General features: G+C 50.6%; 9 protein-coding genes across 10 annotated transcripts; 3 read left to right on the top strand and 6 right to left on the bottom strand.

The window, feature by feature from the left end:
• Positions 1-1,394: 1,394 nt before the first annotated feature.
• CKM354_000611600 (uncharacterized protein) lies at positions 1,395-2,536 on the bottom strand (the record flags this gene model as incomplete). The annotated part of the gene is made up of 3 exons (XM_044801418.1): positions 1,395-2,078; positions 2,144-2,210; positions 2,265-2,536. The coding sequence occupies 3 exons, from the start codon at positions 2,534-2,536 to the stop codon at positions 1,395-1,397; spliced, it is 1,023 nt and encodes a 340-aa protein (XP_044657353.1).
• Positions 2,537-3,240: 704 nt separating this feature from the next.
• On the top strand, positions 3,241-4,787 carry CKM354_000611500 (uncharacterized protein; the record flags this gene model as incomplete). The annotated part of the gene is made up of 6 exons (XM_044801417.1): positions 3,241-3,626; positions 3,685-4,181; positions 4,245-4,288; positions 4,344-4,448; positions 4,513-4,632; positions 4,683-4,787. The coding sequence occupies 6 exons, from the start codon at positions 3,241-3,243 to the stop codon at positions 4,785-4,787; spliced, it is 1,257 nt and encodes a 418-aa protein (XP_044657352.1).
• Positions 4,788-4,992: 205 nt separating this feature from the next.
• On the bottom strand, positions 4,993-6,014 carry CKM354_000611400 (uncharacterized protein; the record flags this gene model as incomplete). The annotated part of the gene is made up of 3 exons (XM_044801416.1): positions 4,993-5,018; positions 5,069-5,739; positions 5,794-6,014. The coding sequence occupies 3 exons, from the start codon at positions 6,012-6,014 to the stop codon at positions 4,993-4,995; spliced, it is 918 nt and encodes a 305-aa protein (XP_044657351.1).
• A 214-nt stretch (positions 6,015-6,228) lies between these two features.
• On the bottom strand, positions 6,229-7,532 carry CKM354_000611300 (uncharacterized protein; the record flags this gene model as incomplete). Of its 2 annotated transcripts, none has more annotated exons than XM_044801414.1 (3): positions 6,229-6,755; positions 6,828-7,093; positions 7,441-7,532. In XM_044801414.1, 3 exons carry the CDS (start codon positions 7,530-7,532, stop codon positions 6,229-6,231), a joined length of 885 nt encoding a protein of 294 aa, XP_044657349.1. The 2 variants fall into 2 exon arrangements, with proteins under 2 accessions (XP_044657349.1, XP_044657350.1); XM_044801415.1 differs by lacking the exon at positions 7,441-7,532 and adding an exon at positions 7,177-7,233 and having other exon boundaries at positions 6,828-7,080.
• Positions 7,533-7,582: 50 nt separating this feature from the next.
• Positions 7,583-8,788, bottom strand: CKM354_000611200 (uncharacterized protein; the record flags this gene model as incomplete). The annotated part of the gene is made up of 3 exons (XM_044801413.1): positions 7,583-7,690; positions 7,742-8,611; positions 8,663-8,788. 3 exons carry the CDS (start codon positions 8,786-8,788, stop codon positions 7,583-7,585), a joined length of 1,104 nt encoding a protein of 367 aa, XP_044657348.1.
• Positions 8,789-9,008: 220 nt separating this feature from the next.
• Positions 9,009-10,583, top strand: CKM354_000611100 (uncharacterized protein; the record flags this gene model as incomplete). The annotated part of the gene is made up of 4 exons (XM_044801412.1): positions 9,009-10,001; positions 10,056-10,266; positions 10,365-10,441; positions 10,509-10,583. The coding sequence occupies 4 exons, from the start codon at positions 9,009-9,011 to the stop codon at positions 10,581-10,583; spliced, it is 1,356 nt and encodes a 451-aa protein (XP_044657347.1).
• A 79-nt stretch (positions 10,584-10,662) lies between these two features.
• CKM354_000611000 (uncharacterized protein) lies at positions 10,663-11,714 on the bottom strand (the record flags this gene model as incomplete). Its single annotated transcript, XM_044801411.1, has 5 exons — positions 10,663-10,859; positions 10,923-10,998; positions 11,055-11,170; positions 11,217-11,381; positions 11,432-11,714. The coding sequence occupies 5 exons, from the start codon at positions 11,712-11,714 to the stop codon at positions 10,663-10,665; spliced, it is 837 nt and encodes a 278-aa protein (XP_044657346.1).
• Positions 11,715-12,347: 633 nt separating this feature from the next.
• CKM354_000610900 (uncharacterized protein) lies at positions 12,348-13,771 on the bottom strand (the record flags this gene model as incomplete). The annotated part of the gene is made up of 3 exons (XM_044801410.1): positions 12,348-12,388; positions 12,444-12,460; positions 12,519-13,771. 3 exons carry the CDS (start codon positions 13,769-13,771, stop codon positions 12,348-12,350), a joined length of 1,311 nt encoding a protein of 436 aa, XP_044657345.1.
• Positions 13,772-14,458: 687 nt separating this feature from the next.
• CKM354_000610800 (uncharacterized protein) lies at positions 14,459-14,920 on the top strand (the record flags this gene model as incomplete). Its single annotated transcript, XM_044801409.1, has 1 exon — positions 14,459-14,920. One exon carries the CDS (start codon positions 14,459-14,461, stop codon positions 14,918-14,920), a length of 462 nt encoding a protein of 153 aa, XP_044657344.1.
• Between the last annotated feature and the right edge of the window lie 1,284 nt (positions 14,921-16,204).

Raw genomic sequence — 16,204 nt, 5'->3', positions numbered from 1 at the left:
AGTACAATGGTCTCCACTATCATCTTTGGTCTTTCGCAATCACTTGTTCAACTAGTCGTCATTCGGGCTATTCTAGGCTTGATGAATGGAAATGTGGGTGTGCTTAGGACTATGGTGGCTGAGCTGGTGACAGAACCAGCATTACAGCCTCGCGCGTACAGCATACTCCCCATGGTCTTTACAGTTGGTTGCATATTCGGCCCATTGCTAGGCGGCGTACTAGCGCGACCCGCGGAGCGGTTTCCGACAGTCTTCGACGATCGTTGGGGCATATGGAGGACATGGCCGTTTCTCTTTCCCAATTTGGTGTCCGCGTGTTTTTTGCTGTCCGCTGCAGTGACAGCTGCGATATGCCTGGAGGTATGTATCGTGAAAGCTGTACACAAGTCAGCACACGGCATCAAAAGTTGACTTTAGGCAGGAGACTCTCATATGCAATAGCAAGGGCGACAATTACCTCCGCAAGATTGGAAAGTATCTTGGTCACATCTGTGGCGGTAGGCACATGCTCAAACATCAATTTCTTGAGCAAGAAGAGGACAGCGAGAGACGGCCTTTGTTGCAAACCACAAGTGCCAACTCTGAAGAGAGGAAATGGAAGCAAGTGTTCACGCGGAGATCTAATCTGGTTTTGGCTGTATACGGGCTCCTTGGGTTTCATGCTATGGCATTTGATGTTCTACTGCCAGTCACACTGCACATGCCTGTGCAGAATACAGGCCGCGATTTCGATGTCCAGCTTCCTTGGAAGTTTGCCGGTGGGCTTGGTATGGGTAAGCGTCGAGTTTTGATAATGATGGACGCTATAAGAGGAAAGCTGACAACAGTACCCGAATCTGGGCGAGTACAGACTCACAAAAGATTGGCTTGCTATCCGCCTGCGTTGGTGCATCTGGCCTTCCTCTACAAATTTGGATCTTCCCACGAGTCGCGAAACGCTTTGGGTCTCTTTCTTGTCTTCGGGCTGCGTCCATGCTTTATCCGGCGTTGTACTTGGTGGTACCATACTCTGTCCTTCTTCCTGTTTCGTTACAATTTGTTGGAGTCTGTGTACTGATGTGCATCAAGCTGGCGGCTACATCGTTCGCATTTCCGTGTTGCACCATAGAGTTGACCAAATCTGCCTCCCACTTGCGCGTGCTAGGCACCTTGAATGGACTCGCGACCAGCGTCACTGCTATTGGAAGGGCCATCGGACCGGCCATTGTTGGAAGTCTGTTTTCAATAGGAGTGGAACGGGGATACATGATCGTTCCTTGGTGGACCTTGGCTGTGTTCAGCTTACTACCTCTGATGTATCTTCGAGGTATGAAGAACTAAAACACATCTGGACGCTCTAGCAAAGGGGTTGCGGGGATATCACGGGAATCAAATCCCTTGTTTTGTTCAGAGCTTCATTCACAGCTGCGACGAGATTGTACGGTGACTGCCGAGTCCGCTTTCCCATCACCACGACTTCTGAGCGCCTTGAATTTGGTCATCACCCATTCCTCACATGTGACTGCTTCTTCAAGGCCTGGAAATCCTTGGATTGAACGCATGATAGCAGTTCTCTCCGGCCGGAGCAGAAAAGCAAGACTGTATCTCTCAACCATTCCACGACCCGGTAACGATGCGACTCGGTGCAATACGCTGTGGAACCTCTGCCCACTCAAAAGGCTCAAGGCCTCGCCCACGTTCACCATTGCCATACCAGCTCGAGGGAGGACGTATTGCCAACTTTCTGCACCTTGAGGACGGATCTGAAGCCCTGGCGTGCTGGCAAAGAGGAAAGTGAGCGAGCCCATGTCTGTGTGGGGAGCTTGAGGCACATGAGTTGTAACTTCCGCATCCGGGGCATACCTCAACAATCGAACAATGTTCATAGAGAGATCTTTCTCAGCAGAAGGGCACAGTCCATGCATTTCCTTCAACGTGGTTTGTGCGGGCAAAGGCCAGTCTTCGGCCAAGGCATCAAAAATGATACTCGCCAATGACAGACACCGTCTGACAACTCTCCGCAATGAGTGCACACGCAAGTCGATCTCGGGATGTCGGAGCACGGTACTCTGGTCTCTGAGAAGATCCTTTTGGGCCACCTGACAATTCCAACATCAGCTCTCATGTCCGATTGTTTTTGCCATTCATCTTCCGTTTCACTCACGGCATAACTTTCGAATCCATCACATCTGCCACTAATGCCACCGAGGTTTCTTCCTATGGGCTTGTATCTGAGGCTTCAGTTAGCCCATGGGCTTTGCATGTGGCGAGCGGCTGTAGCCTACCCGTTAAGTTTGAGAGGGTCGAATCGGTCAATGTCAAATCTTTCCTTTTCTGCAAGATTCAAGCCGAATAGGTTTCGCATGAGCTCTTCGATGTCTGAAAGGCACTCTCGCAAATCCGTGTCATTGGAGAAGTCCAGATAGAAGATTCCATCCTTTAGAGCAGCCTCAACGACATCTACCTTAGCTTCAGCGGACTGATCCTCCAAATCGCATGCGTTGATCGTCCTGAGTGTGCAATACTTGATGTGTAGTGGCTCACACCCAAGGTCCATCTTTTTTGTGCCAGTGACCACCCGCTCACTTTGTAACTATCGAAAGCATCACGGAGAATGCGAGACTCATGCGATTGAGGGTAGATTGCAAGCAGCTTGGCGACTTCCCCACTCTACGTATGATGAATGCACGATTACACTTTGAGTGCACCGACACGTAAAAGACACACTTTCACCGAGTCTACGCATTATTCGATATATCGAAAACAAAATTGTCACATAGGTAGTGCGACAGACGTTCCGCGGAAATGTGCCGGCGACATGCGGGTGACGTGTCCACGGACTACTCGCAATGAGCGCATCTGAGTTTACGAAGCGTGTATTGGCTACATTGGGCAAGCTCTCTACGGCTGATACGGAGGAGGTAGCTCCAGAACTGAGCGCTGAGAAAAGACATGGGTCTTTAACGAGAGGTGCACGCTACTGCAAGATCATGCAAAGTCTCTGCTGACCAGCTACGTAGCGTATGATAGTCTGAATCCATCCCACTTTGCTGCAGCTCGAACGTCTGAATCAACAGCCGTGCATTTCGTTGACGATTACGATCTGCGCCAGCAGACTAGTCGTGGGACGCTACACTCGGCCCAAGACCACGAGCTCGATGTTTCAAAGCTCCACAGATCGATTTCAATCATGTGATATCATGTTCTGATACTGTCTTCTGATATTGATTGAGACTCGCGGTGCTCGAAGTAATCTCAAATATGGCGATCGACAGCTTTTGGACACCGCTCGAGACTGCTTATCAGAAGCATCTCCGTTTAGTAGCGCAATCCAGCGAGCCTACAGTAGCATTCCCACTGGTTGTCAAAACAGCAAGACAATGCACCAAAGAAGACGTGATCCAAGAAGTCCGCGCCTTAGCAAGTAAGCCGCACGACAAGACTGCAGTTTCACCGCTGAGGGACTTGCTGGATGCTCATGGAGGAGCAATACAATTTCGGGAGCTGCCATTGCTTTCTCCTCAAGACTTCTCTGAGTTTCTCGAAGCTTTAGCCGGTAAAGGAGACTTCTCCTGGCAACCACACACTCACAGGGGATCAGAAGTCCTCAGGAAACCATTGGCAAAACATGTAATGACAGCAAATGAGTGAGTTAGGTGCATTTGGATCAGATCGTGCAAGATAAGCTTACGTTGAAAATGACAGGGGCCCTCCAAGTCATTACATCGGCTGGCATAATGAATATTCAATGTCGCCGGCCCATCCTGCGTACGTTGTGCTGTACTGTCAAGAGGCTCCCGCCTCCGGTGGCGAGACTTCTCTTGTAAACGGAGTCGCACTGTATGACCGCATGCAAGCCACTGAACCTGGCTTTGTGCAGAAGTCGATCGACAATGGCATTGCTTACAAGGTTCCACATACGGCTGTTCAACGCGACGGAACACTGGGCGGTGCCGGCGTTTACAAGCCGTGTGCTTTCGGGCCGCCAGATGACTCTCAGAACGAAAGCTCAAAGTGTGATATCGAAGACACTCCGGAGAACCGACAAGGGGTTGAAAGTCGCATCCGTCAGCTTGCTATGGAAGGAGGATGGCATCGGAACGGCTCCCGGGCGGGTAGTGATCTTCCGGCGTGGCAACAGAAAGGCTTTGACTGGACATGGAACAAAGATGGTGGTCTCGAGGTGTTGCACCGCATGCCAGGTAAGTGTATCTGAGACTCTCGAGTTCACTCTGAAGCCATACGTGCTAATCTGGCCGATGCAGGTGTTCGTGTTCATCCTACGCAAAATGTGCCTGCGTTGTTCAATGTAAGTAAAATGTTTCCGCCCCCCTGCTTGCGCTCGCCGCTGACAAGATTGCCAGTCACTATCAACGCGCTATCAAAACACCAAGAAGTACAATACCTTCGAACCTCCACACACGTATCGCGACGAGTATGGAGCGGAGAAGGTGTTCTGGCCGCCACATGTACGAACACCCGTCTTCTGCTCCCCTCATTCACACGTTGTATCATTCTGACAATGCCATCTAGTTTGCCGGAATTGAGAAGGATGAGCCGATTCCGAGAGATTGGCTGGCCCAGCTGGACAAGTACCAGAAAGAGTTAGCCAGCGACGTTCAATGGCATCCTGGTGATGTTTTGATCATCGATGTAAGTAATTGCCTGATGCATCGACAGAAAGGCCGCTGACAGTTGCACAGAACTTCGCTGTACAACATGCCCGATGGTCTTGGACTGGCAGTAGAAAGGTCCTCGCCAGCTTCTGGGATCAGCCTGGACTCAAGGCATGGCCGCTGGTCCAATAATTGGAACAATCACTCCGTAGCTGAATGAAATCTTAGGAGTTTACGAGAAAATTATCATCAACAAAATGAATTAACATAGATATAAATTGAAGTATGCCAATTGCTCAAGGCTCAGTGCATCGACCTTCGGTGCCATCTGAGTGCGAAGTCCTAGTGCTCTTTGTAATGCTGGCCGACCTCCTAAGTATCACTCGAGGAAAGAGCATTAGCGACTTCGCAAGAGGTAATCGTCTGCGTATGTCAGTCGTCATGTTCCAATCATATAGGATAGAATCACCTACAGATGGCGGATGACGCGATGTTCCAAGTCGCTAACTGAACGAGTCCAGCTTTCTCGAATTGCGTTTGCATCGTCTCTGGAGGATACTTATAGTGCCCGTGCAGGTTGATGTGATCACCAGCGTTGAATGATATTCCCACAACTGGACAATGGACGTCTTTTAGTGCTTGAAACTTTGTCTGATGTGTGCATGGCTCCAGCACCCCGGTCATTTCCCAGTCCTGCTCGCGATACCATTCTTGTCCAATGACAGCATTGGATACTTCCAGTCCATTGCGGATGTAACGCTCATAGCATCCGCCAGCGTCATGATACGACTTCCAAATTATGTCTGGATCTGTAGTAGAGTCCATGCAAAGCAGCATTCGATCCTTCGGGCCCATGAGGGATGACCATCTTGCCAGACCTTTCCAGGCTTCGTCTATTGGGCCGTTTCCTAGGATTGAGCCAAGTGAGAGGAACCATTTCGGGCCAGGAGGAAGACTTGATGCCCAGGAAAAGCCGTGATCAAAGGAGCCCCATAGTCCAATGCACTGCACAAATTCGTATTGTTGGGCAAATTGGCCTACTCCGCGCTTCAAGGCAGCCTCTGAGAGGTCCAGAGCGTAGTAATGAACTCGCTTCTGCGATGCTTCAAGGAGATCCAACAAGGGCTTTACTTTTCGGAGATCACTAATTTTACATGTTATGAGTGTGCAAAATATTGACAGTGACCTGACTACGCACCCACTGCCTAGATCAATGAGAGAGCAGTCCTCGGGGATCTGTGACACTATCTCATCTCCATGCGCGAGGAACAAATCGACTTCATCCCGGGTCTGATAGTATTCTGGTGCATGAGTGACCTCACTCCATAACTCCAACCCTCGATCATCAGATATCAGCGCGCTTGGTAAGCTCGGTGTCTGTCTGTTGCGCAGGGGAAGAAGGAATTGACTCTTGAACATGGCGAGGAGATGGTCGGTGTTCCCGCCACCTATGTCGAGCACATGGGAGGACATCGCTACAACGAGCACTACGGCGAGGAACTTGATCAATGACCAGAGATGTGATCTTCCCAGAACACTCCAAGTAAAGCTGCACTTGAGCATAACTCTTCATTACATTGTGTCCAAGCTGTTGTAGCGAGCTTCGTAATGCACGCATTATCTGCATCGCTGATTACTGGCTACTTGCTGGAGAGGCTTCGTCTCGAGCGGGCTTAACTGCGCTCCTCAACATTTTGGCATTGGCCGAAGCTGCTCGCGCGAACAGTCCAAAGTCCAGAGCTCCAACAATGAACCTAGCTCCAAGCTCTGTCGTTGCATATCGCCACAGGTCTGGTCTGCCAAACAACCCGGAGATACCCCACTGCTTGCCATGGCGAGATGCGGCTGCCGAGACATCCCGCAGCGCTTTCTGATACAAAGGGTGCTCCCAATTGGCCAATATGCCAAGCTCAATGGTCAGATCCATGGAACCGATCATAAGGACATCAACCCCGGGTACTGCAGCAATGGAGTCCACATTGCGTAAGGCGTCTTCAGTCTCGATTTGGATAAAGCACACCGCATCTTGCGAGGCGAGCATTCGTGCCGCCTCGTCAGCGGGGAGGGCGGTACCGTCATCCGCCTCGAGGAGAGACGGATTGATGGAGCGTATGCCCAGAGGTGGATACTTCGTCATCTTCACCGCCGCTGTTGCATCGTCTGACCTTCGGATTAGCGAACAGCTCAACGTGAGGTGAAGTCAAGCGGGTCGCGCCGGATGGTGGGGCCTACCTGCAGTGTGGCTGTGAGGAAAAATGACGCCTCGGGCATCGCCGTCCAGGACCCGCTGTATGTAGCCGTTGCCGGTCTCGCCAGGAACACGGGCAAAAGGCGATATGCCCGCCATGTTGGCGACACGGCATAATTGCCAAGCTGTGTCTAGCGTGAAGGCCGAGTGTTCGAGATCAAGGAACAAGCTGTCGTATCCCGCGTCCTTGGCTACTTGCACGACACTGATCTGGCCAAACATCTTCACTCCTAGAGCCTGTAGCCAGGATCTTCATGCGTTAGCGTGTTCCTTTGTTGCATAGCGGTGTCGATCAAATATGCATCTGCAATGACATGCAACAACCAGACCCACCGTGCAGACTTTGTCCTGCACCACACAGGAGCTAAGTGTGTTATTGGGCGGCAGCATGGCTTCAGAGCTTCTTCGTATCGTCTTTGTTTGATCTTGTCGACGTCGTGGGCGAGCGGGGTATGTTGCAGACTGTGATGATGATGAATTGGCCCTATATACGCAAGCTCTGCTCCCAAACAGGACGTCACACTGCCATTGGGCCATCGGGGAGCTTGCAAAAGTGGACCAGTCTGTAGAGTTATTGCATCAACTGTCGCCACGTACAGCTCACTGCTGAAACGTGGCTGCTGGCTCGGTAGAGCATCGCAGTAGCTGTCCCTCAACCAAGATTCGTTGTTTGCTCTCCACTTCAACATTGTCTGCGTGAAGAGCCCCCAGCACTCGATGATCCTGATCGCAACGAGCTTCAGAAAGGTGTCTCGAATGGTCGTTCTGCTTGCGGCGTGAGACGAGCGAGGTGTCGTCTTTCACATGTCGTCCAGTCGAATATCGCCGTATGTGCAGTTACTCGATTCTGTCACAGTTATTAGCCAGGTCAACAGTGAGGCTGGTCGGGTGCACTTGCATCCCATAGAATGACCATGCCAGGCTCCCATTTCACCCGACACTGTAGATCAGGAGTGTTTGCCATGTGCGCGTAAAGGAAATTCAGAATGCAGTCGCTCTCCTCCCGTTTCATACCAATGATCCCGCGAGTGAATTGCCGATTCACAAATATTGCCTTCTCTTTCGTGACGGGATGTGTTCTTACAATTGGGTGCACCGTCTCAATAGGTTCCCTCCGGACAATACTGTTCTTCCGTCGTGCTACCTCCGCTTGCTGTACTCCTGAATGCAGCGTAGTCAGACCGTGCAGACGCTCCTGAAATATTGGTGAAAGACGAGTGTACGCTTCTGCCGTATCGACGAACAATGTATCTCCGCCAGTCTCTGGAGTTTCGAGGATGTACATAATCGTTAGGCCTGGTGGCTGTTCCTCATATGTGACATCGGAATGCCATGCTGCAGAACTGATATGGCTCCCGAAGAAATCTTCGTAGCTGGGGTCACCAGCACCTCGATGCGCCAGCTGTATCTCAGGATATCCGAGAGGCGTCCCTGAAGTAGCGTTGATATGGTGCCTTCCGAAGTGACCTCCCCATTGGATCGCCTCGTCGATAGGAAGATCTGCAAAATCTTGTTTCTCAAATACGACAAGTTTGCGCTGTGCTGTTAAGAGTGCGAGCTCATCCTTGGCCGCAGAGCTTAAATGGCTCAATTGCACTGGTCCAGTCACTTTGGTCCCAATTGTAGGCGTCAATTTCGTGAACGATAATCCGGGCGCCTGCAGGTTGGGAAACGCTGGATCAGCGAATTTGCCACGATCAATGAAATCGTATGGCTTCAGTGGAGGAAACTTCTGGTTCGGATCCCACGTCGGCAAGTAGGCGGGATACTGCAAATCTCAATCAATATTTCGAGAGACCTCATGGCTGATCGAACAGACCTTTGCTGGGGGCCACTCGGCATTTCCATTCAACTCAATCTCGCGATTGAAAGAAGCGGCGCCTGGGACAAGATTACCACCCTTGGCGAGTTTCGGAGAGGCGTCTCTCTTTGAGTCAGTATTCATGTCTCGATGTCTGTATTGAGCCTTGCGGAGTGAGATGCCAGATTGTTCTTTGTGTGTGGTAAGAGCAACCGCAATGTAACAGTCGCCCCCATGGAGCTTCCCTGCCAAGCTTTGCCCCGCGGCATCACCCGCCAGCATCTATGAGCAAGACCTGTATTCCGCTCACCCCTACTCACCAACTACTCCATCCTGTAATATTCAGGTTCGAAACGCAGCAAACATGGTTGATACGGAAGACGATCATGATATGGACTCTACGGAAGAGCGTACAAGCTTGCTGCATGAACAGCCAGTCACAGGAGCAAAGATTAGCTGGACATCGGCCTACGTACTGATAATCTCGAGAATGATCGGTTCTGGAATATTTGCCGCTCCAGGAGTGGTTGCTCAGTCCTCTGGGAGCATTGGCGAGGCTCTACTCATCTGGTTTCTTGGAGTGCTGTTGGCGGCTTGTGCTGCTGCGGTTTCGATGGAGTACGGATGCATGCTCCCACAGAGTGGCGGCCAGAATCTCTACTTGGAGTACACATACCGAAAACCGAAATACTTGGCTATGAGTGTGATCTCTGTACAAGTCTTTTTACAAACTTTCACAGCCAACAACTGCATTATCTTTGGGCAGTACCTTGCCAAAGCGATGCCATTCGCCGTCGGCGCAGCATGGTCCAAAGTTTCCGCTTTGACCCTGCTGTTCTTCAGTGCCATTATGCACGGAGTGTTCCTTCGACAGGGAATCAAGGTGCAAAACATGCTTGGGTTTCTCAAAATAGGCATGATTGTGCTCATCATGTGTACCGCACTCTTCGTGGTTGTTCGAGGGCAGCCGGGGCCGAGGGAGCCCCATGGACCGCAGAAATCTCAAGATGGTGTTGAACCGGAGACTTTGAGAAGCATCTCTCGTGGACTGCTGAGGGTTTTTTATGCCTATGCTGGAATAGACAATGCCAACATGGTGCTGAGCGAGGTGCGAGACCCAGTTGCGATGCTCAGCCGTATTATTCCTTTGGCTCTCGCGACGGCGTTCGGAATATATCTACTAGTCAACATGGCATTTTTTGTCGTTGTACCTTGGGATGTGATCCAGTCCAGTGGCGAACTTGTCGCTACGGAATTCTTCGCCCGAGTTCTTGGGCCAGGATGGGGATCCGTAATCTGTTCACTGCTGATCGCTTGCTGCATTGCAGGCAATGTAATGGTTGGCGTATTCAGTCTTGTGAGCCACTCACGCCTTCTTACAAGTAATGAGCTCTCACTAATCCGAATGCAGGCCAGACAAAACCAGGAGATCGCGCGTCGGAGCTACTATCCTCTGCTGTTTGCTTCTTCACAGCCTTTCAATGCACCACTCGGGGGTGCAATTGTGAACTTCATTCCCACAGCTACCATCATTCTCGCTGTCCCGTCTTCTAATATCTATTCGTTCTTATTAGATGTTGAAGGCTACTCTGCGCAGATATTTGCTTCATTCGTTGCAGGGGGTTTGCTGTGGCTACGCTACACACGGCCATGCATATTCCGGCCTTTCAAAGCACCACTTCTTGTTGTGGTGGTATACTTGGCCGTATGCATGTCACAGGTAATATCTCCTTTTGCAAGACCATTGTCGGAATCTTCGAAGTGGGAGGGCCAGTATCCACTGGTTGGATTGGCGATGTACGCATAATCTATCTGCTCAGCATAAGTTGCTGTTGCCAGGTCTTTCACTGACTTTGATTAACAGCTTGACGTCCGCAATTATCTACTGGGTCATATGGGCAAAAACACTGCCGTATTTCCTCCAACAAGACCTGGTTGAGGAAGCAGGAGAACTTGCTGATGGAACTACATATACCGCCATCCGTAGAATTTCCCGTGGGTCGAGTTGAGAAAGACCCTCAGTGATGAACCTTATCATCACTTTCTGGTGGCTGTCTCGCTCGAGTCCAATCAACAAGAGCTGAGAGGTCCCTGCAAGTGTGCTCATTTTCGAAGTCAGGACTCCACCGATCTCGAGCAGCAGAGTATACCACATGTGCTGGCGTCATGTCACCTGCACACATAATGGATTGTCGGATGTAATCGAGGCAATGATCTGTGAAGACAAGGGAATCGAAATTAGAATGAGGCCATTTGAAGTCGAGTTAGAGAAGCTCACCTGTGTGCAATGCCGATATTTCGGACCCATCAGGGTCATGGTAGTAGGCTGGATAGAGTGCTTTCCTTACTTTATTCTATAGAGTAATGTCAGAGACCTTGTTCCAACTCAGTATCCAATAGTGATACGCACCAAGCAGTGGAGCTGATGAAAGACGTCCAGACCCGTGATGTATTCCCCAGTTTGTAGCTGCTTCGTTCGACCACGCACCATGTCCGCCTCGTGGCCTACAAGCGCTACGCCAGCAACTGGGAATCGTTAGAGCGACCTCAGAATAAGGAGAAATTTTCTCACTGCGTCCCAGATCATCCCATAGCTTGTCAGTAGCTGGATTAGGCGGGCCAACCCACTCTGGCCCTCCGCCTGGCAGAGAGTTACGCACCACTGTGCCATTATCGTCGTAGTGGAGACCTCCTGTGAATCGCACCTTTTTGATATGAATGACAGGAAAAGCAGAGTCTTGGTATCGTGGTTAGTTGGCGGACTTTACTGCAAGAGACTTATCTCACCAAGTTCGGTATCGAATCCGGTCTCGTACGTTCTTCGATGATAAGACCGCACGCCGTCCATGACAACAAGGCATATCGAAATCACCGCGAATACAATCGTGGATACAATCCAAGGCCAGTGGTTCGGAATTCTTTGCCTCGTTCTCCGACGTCCATCTCGAGAACTCCAGCTTCCTTCCAGTAAGGGAGCGTCTCCGATTGCATCAAAGGCGTCGCTGAGAGTGCTTTCTGCCTCGAGAGAGTCTCGCTCCTGTTCCGTCTCGTCCTCGTAGTGCTTTGGCATGTTGGGAGAATGCGGTTCCTGATAACAGACTAGTCCAACGTCTCGGACTTCTCTGACAACAGCTGCTCAGTCTGCGTTGCATCAAACGGGGAACCCTTGACGTGGGGGGAGAATCGGTGACGTGGGGTCGGACGCAATAAACATGTGTGGGTGAAGGCGTGCACCTTACAACCAAGGCACGTCGTGGAGAGATGCATACTACCGCATACCCAACAAGGTTCCCCACTTGAGCTCAGTAGCTTTCACAGCACTTCATTCGACAGCCATGTGCTCGCATATGACCCACTACAGCAAAGCGGAATCACTTCGATTGTGTCCGATGGAGTGCATTGTCCACAAAGAGTATTGTGCTGAACTAGCACGAGCAAGGAAATCATGTTTGTTACAACGGAAATCAGCAATTAACATGCTTTGAGACACACCTGTTGTATATGAGCTATCTGCAGGATCCCAAAAGCCATTCTTCAGGTGGTACTGCCTGAAGCCTTTTGATCGTAGGTCTGAGGTAGAGCAGAAAGATGCAGCCTCCGAGAAATAAGCAAATGCCGTCAGTGATAAAGTATCCATCAGAGAAAATTTTGCATGCGCCTCCCATCTGTGAACAAGTCTCTCTTTGCTGGAGCGTATTGCAAGTCATTGACTCTGGAAAACGAGTTTCGCCCATTGGTTGGCATCTAGATATTGTGACGACGTCAATCAACTTCATGATAGGCAATCGTGGAATAATACCTCCGATGTTTTGCGCGCTATTTCAAAGTCAGTCAGGATACATGCTCAACCTTTGCCAGTGGAAAGTGGACTTACGTCGCCAGAATGGTCATATAAGTTCCAGAAGCAATTGGATCCGCGATGCGAAGGTGGAATTGTAGGAACGTAGTGAACATGATCGTTCCACTCACAACGGAAGAGACACGTTGGAGGTATATGGCAGCAAGAGAAAGTGCGGATGGAGGTCCGTAAGGCACTACCGCTACCACGATAGCAGCCACACCAGCCGAGAGGAGTCTCAACATATATGCCACCTGCCAAATTGTCAAAGGCTCATAGACCCGACTCAGGAGTCCAGCGGCATATGCGGAAGCCAAGTCAAATGGCATGACCATGAGCACGAGCAATGCCATTGTACTGTTGGGAGTTCCTTGGTCCAGCAGCTTCAGGTCGGTCGCACCGTCATTTACTTCAAAAGCCAGTCGAGCTACCAGGTGGATGAAAATGGTATGCTGCACTGGTCGGATTTGACAAATAGATACGACAGTTGTGTAGGCCTCTCCAAACGCCCGCTTCGTATTTTGCCTGGACTTCTCTTCTCTTTTCAGGAGTGGCAACAAAGCGGCAACACCCAAGAAAAAAATGCCCCAGTGAGAGATGAATTTCGCCAACACATCCGCAGCTTCCTCTGCGTATTTCAGGCGATCCTTGAAAGTGAACATGAAGAGTGTGTACGCGACAAAAGTTCCAGATATGCTTCCTAGCGTATGCACGCTCCCGACCCAGTGTACCTTTTCCTTGCGCAAAAGCTCAACACTCCATCCGTCGATAACACAACTTTGAATGGCTCCCAATAGGCAGACCAACAGCCATGCAGAGATGTAGAGTGTTTCGTGACGGATCTCGCTGCCATCTTGAACTTTGGCAAAAGAACTTCTAGTCCAAATTCCGGCGACGACGAGCATTACACCCGAGAGAATCTGGGTCGGTAGAACCCAGGTCATTCTGCGTCCGATTTGGAAATTCCAGCAGAAATCGATGATCGGTGCCCAGAGTAGTTTGAAGCAATACGGTATCGCCGTGAGACTGAACAGCGCAACTGTACCGTACGGAAGAAACGCCTTGAAAGTGGCGGGAATGGTGGCTCCTGCTAGACCAGTGGGAATTCCTTGACAGAAACAGAGAGCGTAGAGAATGGCCAAGTTACCGTAATCGCTCCATGTCAGTCTGTGGTGCTCTTCTGTAGTGCTGGCACCAGTGATAGTAGAAGACGGTACGTGCTCGCCGATGGCATGGCTTTCTCGCGGCTTCAATATATTCTCCTGCTGGTCAATGGTAGTTCCCTCCATGGCTGCGTATATGCTCAATGTAAAGCTCAGTGCAAACTGCTTCGAGCTTGGAAGCATACAGAGCACAGGGTTCAATTTCAGTCGATAACCATATCATTTATCGCATGCTGCAAATCAAGTCGTTCGCCAAAAAAAGTCTTGGCTTGCACTTGCGCCTCCCGACGGATGTTGCATTGTGGAAAGTCCACCAATTCTTGAAGCTCCAGAGCAATGCCGAGTTTGTTCCCCACTGGAGCTCGTAGCCTCCTGACTGGCGTATGATGATGATGGTCACGATGGGCCAGCTTGCATTAGCGAGGTGGAATTGAATAGTTACATCTCCCCGACGATTGCTCGAGGCAGAGAGCGGGGCTTTCGTTGTTCAGAGCTACAGCTATCATGCTATGCATCAAGATTTCGTGATACTGGAGCTCGAGTTGGGGTGGGTCAGAGGTCGTCAGAGCCCACTAAGTGCAGATCCAGGCGTATCATGATGAAGTAGCGATGCAGGTCAGTCAGCAGGGGCAAGAGGGGTAACGATCGCAGCAGTGATCATTCTTTGATCGAGAGCATAGCTGCGAATCGTTCAGAATACATGTACATCATCCTCCTCCGTCAGTCGTCGTCTGTACGATTGAAACAAAGACTAATACCTTTCCATCTTCAAGCCGTAACAATTCATCTACCTTAACAAGAACCTTAGCCAATATGCGTTCCAGCATTGCAGTAATCGTGGCCATCGCACTCGGCGCCAGTGCTGCCCCAGTCTGTAAGCATATTGTTGATACGTCGATAGAAGATGAAAATCTGATCTTCCCAGCCGCGCCTGACACTCTTGGACACGGTGCATATGCCAGAGACAACGCACTTGGCCACGGACAGTATGCCAGAGACAACGCACTTGGCCATGGCGAGTATGCCAGAGACAACGAACTTGGCCACGGTCAATACGCCAGGGATACCGAGCTAGGACACGGTCAATATGTCAGAGACAACGCACTTGGACATGGACAGTATGCCAGAGACAACGAACTTGGCCACGGTCAATACGCCAGGGATACCGAGCTAGGACACGGTCAATATGCCAGAGACAACGAACTTGGCCACGGACAGTATGCCAGAGACAACGCACTTGGCCATGGCGAGTATGCTCGCAGCCCACAGAACTAGGGTCTGGGGGCACTCCCAGCTATTACCAGGAACCTCGCTGCCCACAGAAGTTTGTCTGAGGAGCATGGAGGTGAAGCATTCCGGTGGAAGCAGGTGATTGACACTTGACAAGGGGCTGGTACATGAGATCATTCCAGGCGGTATGGAAGCTTCAGGCTAGATACATGACGCTCACTATTCTGTGCTAGAGGAGTATAGAACTTCATGATTATGTTGATAATGATGAGCCTTTGATACGAATTTTTTGGGCGCAATTTGCTTGTTGTGATTCAGGATACCGGCTTCTGGTTGTCCATGACATCCGAGGCGTGGGGCCTCTGCAATTTCGTCGTGTAATGTACCTGTGCGCGGTGTTGACGGCGTTCATCTTGATTGCGTGCATGCCAGTTCATGCGTACCACAAAGTCAGGACCTGTCGTCTGTCTGGCGTTTCCAGGTGTCGTCCTCTTATTGGCTGTCCGGGGAATCTAAAACTCAGCCGGGTTGATACGCGCTAGGAAACAAGGTGTCGATTGAACGCATTAGTTCTGCATCTTACTGCACGTCTGGCACAATCCATCTGCAGGTGACCAATTCCCCGAGGCATGTGGATCTAGCCCCACGAGCATCACTACTTGCACTAACGCCAAACCCATCGTGCAATCTGCAATGGCTGCATGCAGTAACGCCTCATCCACTTCTCCCGCTTCGAGGCACCAGGGCTCCAGATGGTTCCGGTGCCCCTCCTTGAACCCATGTTCAACTTCAGCTGGAGCTTGAGGTCACTGGCCTTGCATGACCGTTTCGAGGCAGAGTGTGAGGGCTCATCATAGGCGGTTGTCCACAATCGCCCACAGCAACCACTTCGTGTTCAGCGGAGCTCAGGACAGACTCTCCTGCGGTGGCTAACTAGTCGTGCTGCCGTACCAACATCCTTAGTACAACAAATATGTTGACTAAGACAAATGGGCACTGTGAAGAGCATTTGCTCATAGTGCCCTTTGTACAGCTTTCTGCAACGACCATCAAGCAGCTGGAAGAACGCTTCGGCCAAGTAACGGTTACTGTCCACTATATTGAAGATGACAGCCCGGTGCCTGATGGTGTGAAGCAGACTCCTGCCCTTGGTTTCATCAGTGTTCATGCTTATGTTGCTTCCAGATGTCTTGCAACGCGCAACGATCTTGGTGACAATGTTCTATCTCCCTGATCCGTTCAGAGCTCCCAAGTATGTAAGCCTCTTGCTCGGAACTGGTATAATACTAATGCGCCCAAAGTGTGAGGCTGGTCCACGTCCTCTCTGCC

Source organism: Cercospora kikuchii, assembly GCF_019650295.1.
Source record: "Cercospora kikuchii DNA, contig_00003, whole genome shotgun sequence".
NCBI classification, from domain to species: Eukaryota; Fungi; Ascomycota; class Dothideomycetes; order Mycosphaerellales; family Mycosphaerellaceae; genus Cercospora; species Cercospora kikuchii.
This window is presented reverse-complemented; position numbering and strand designations above follow the sequence as displayed.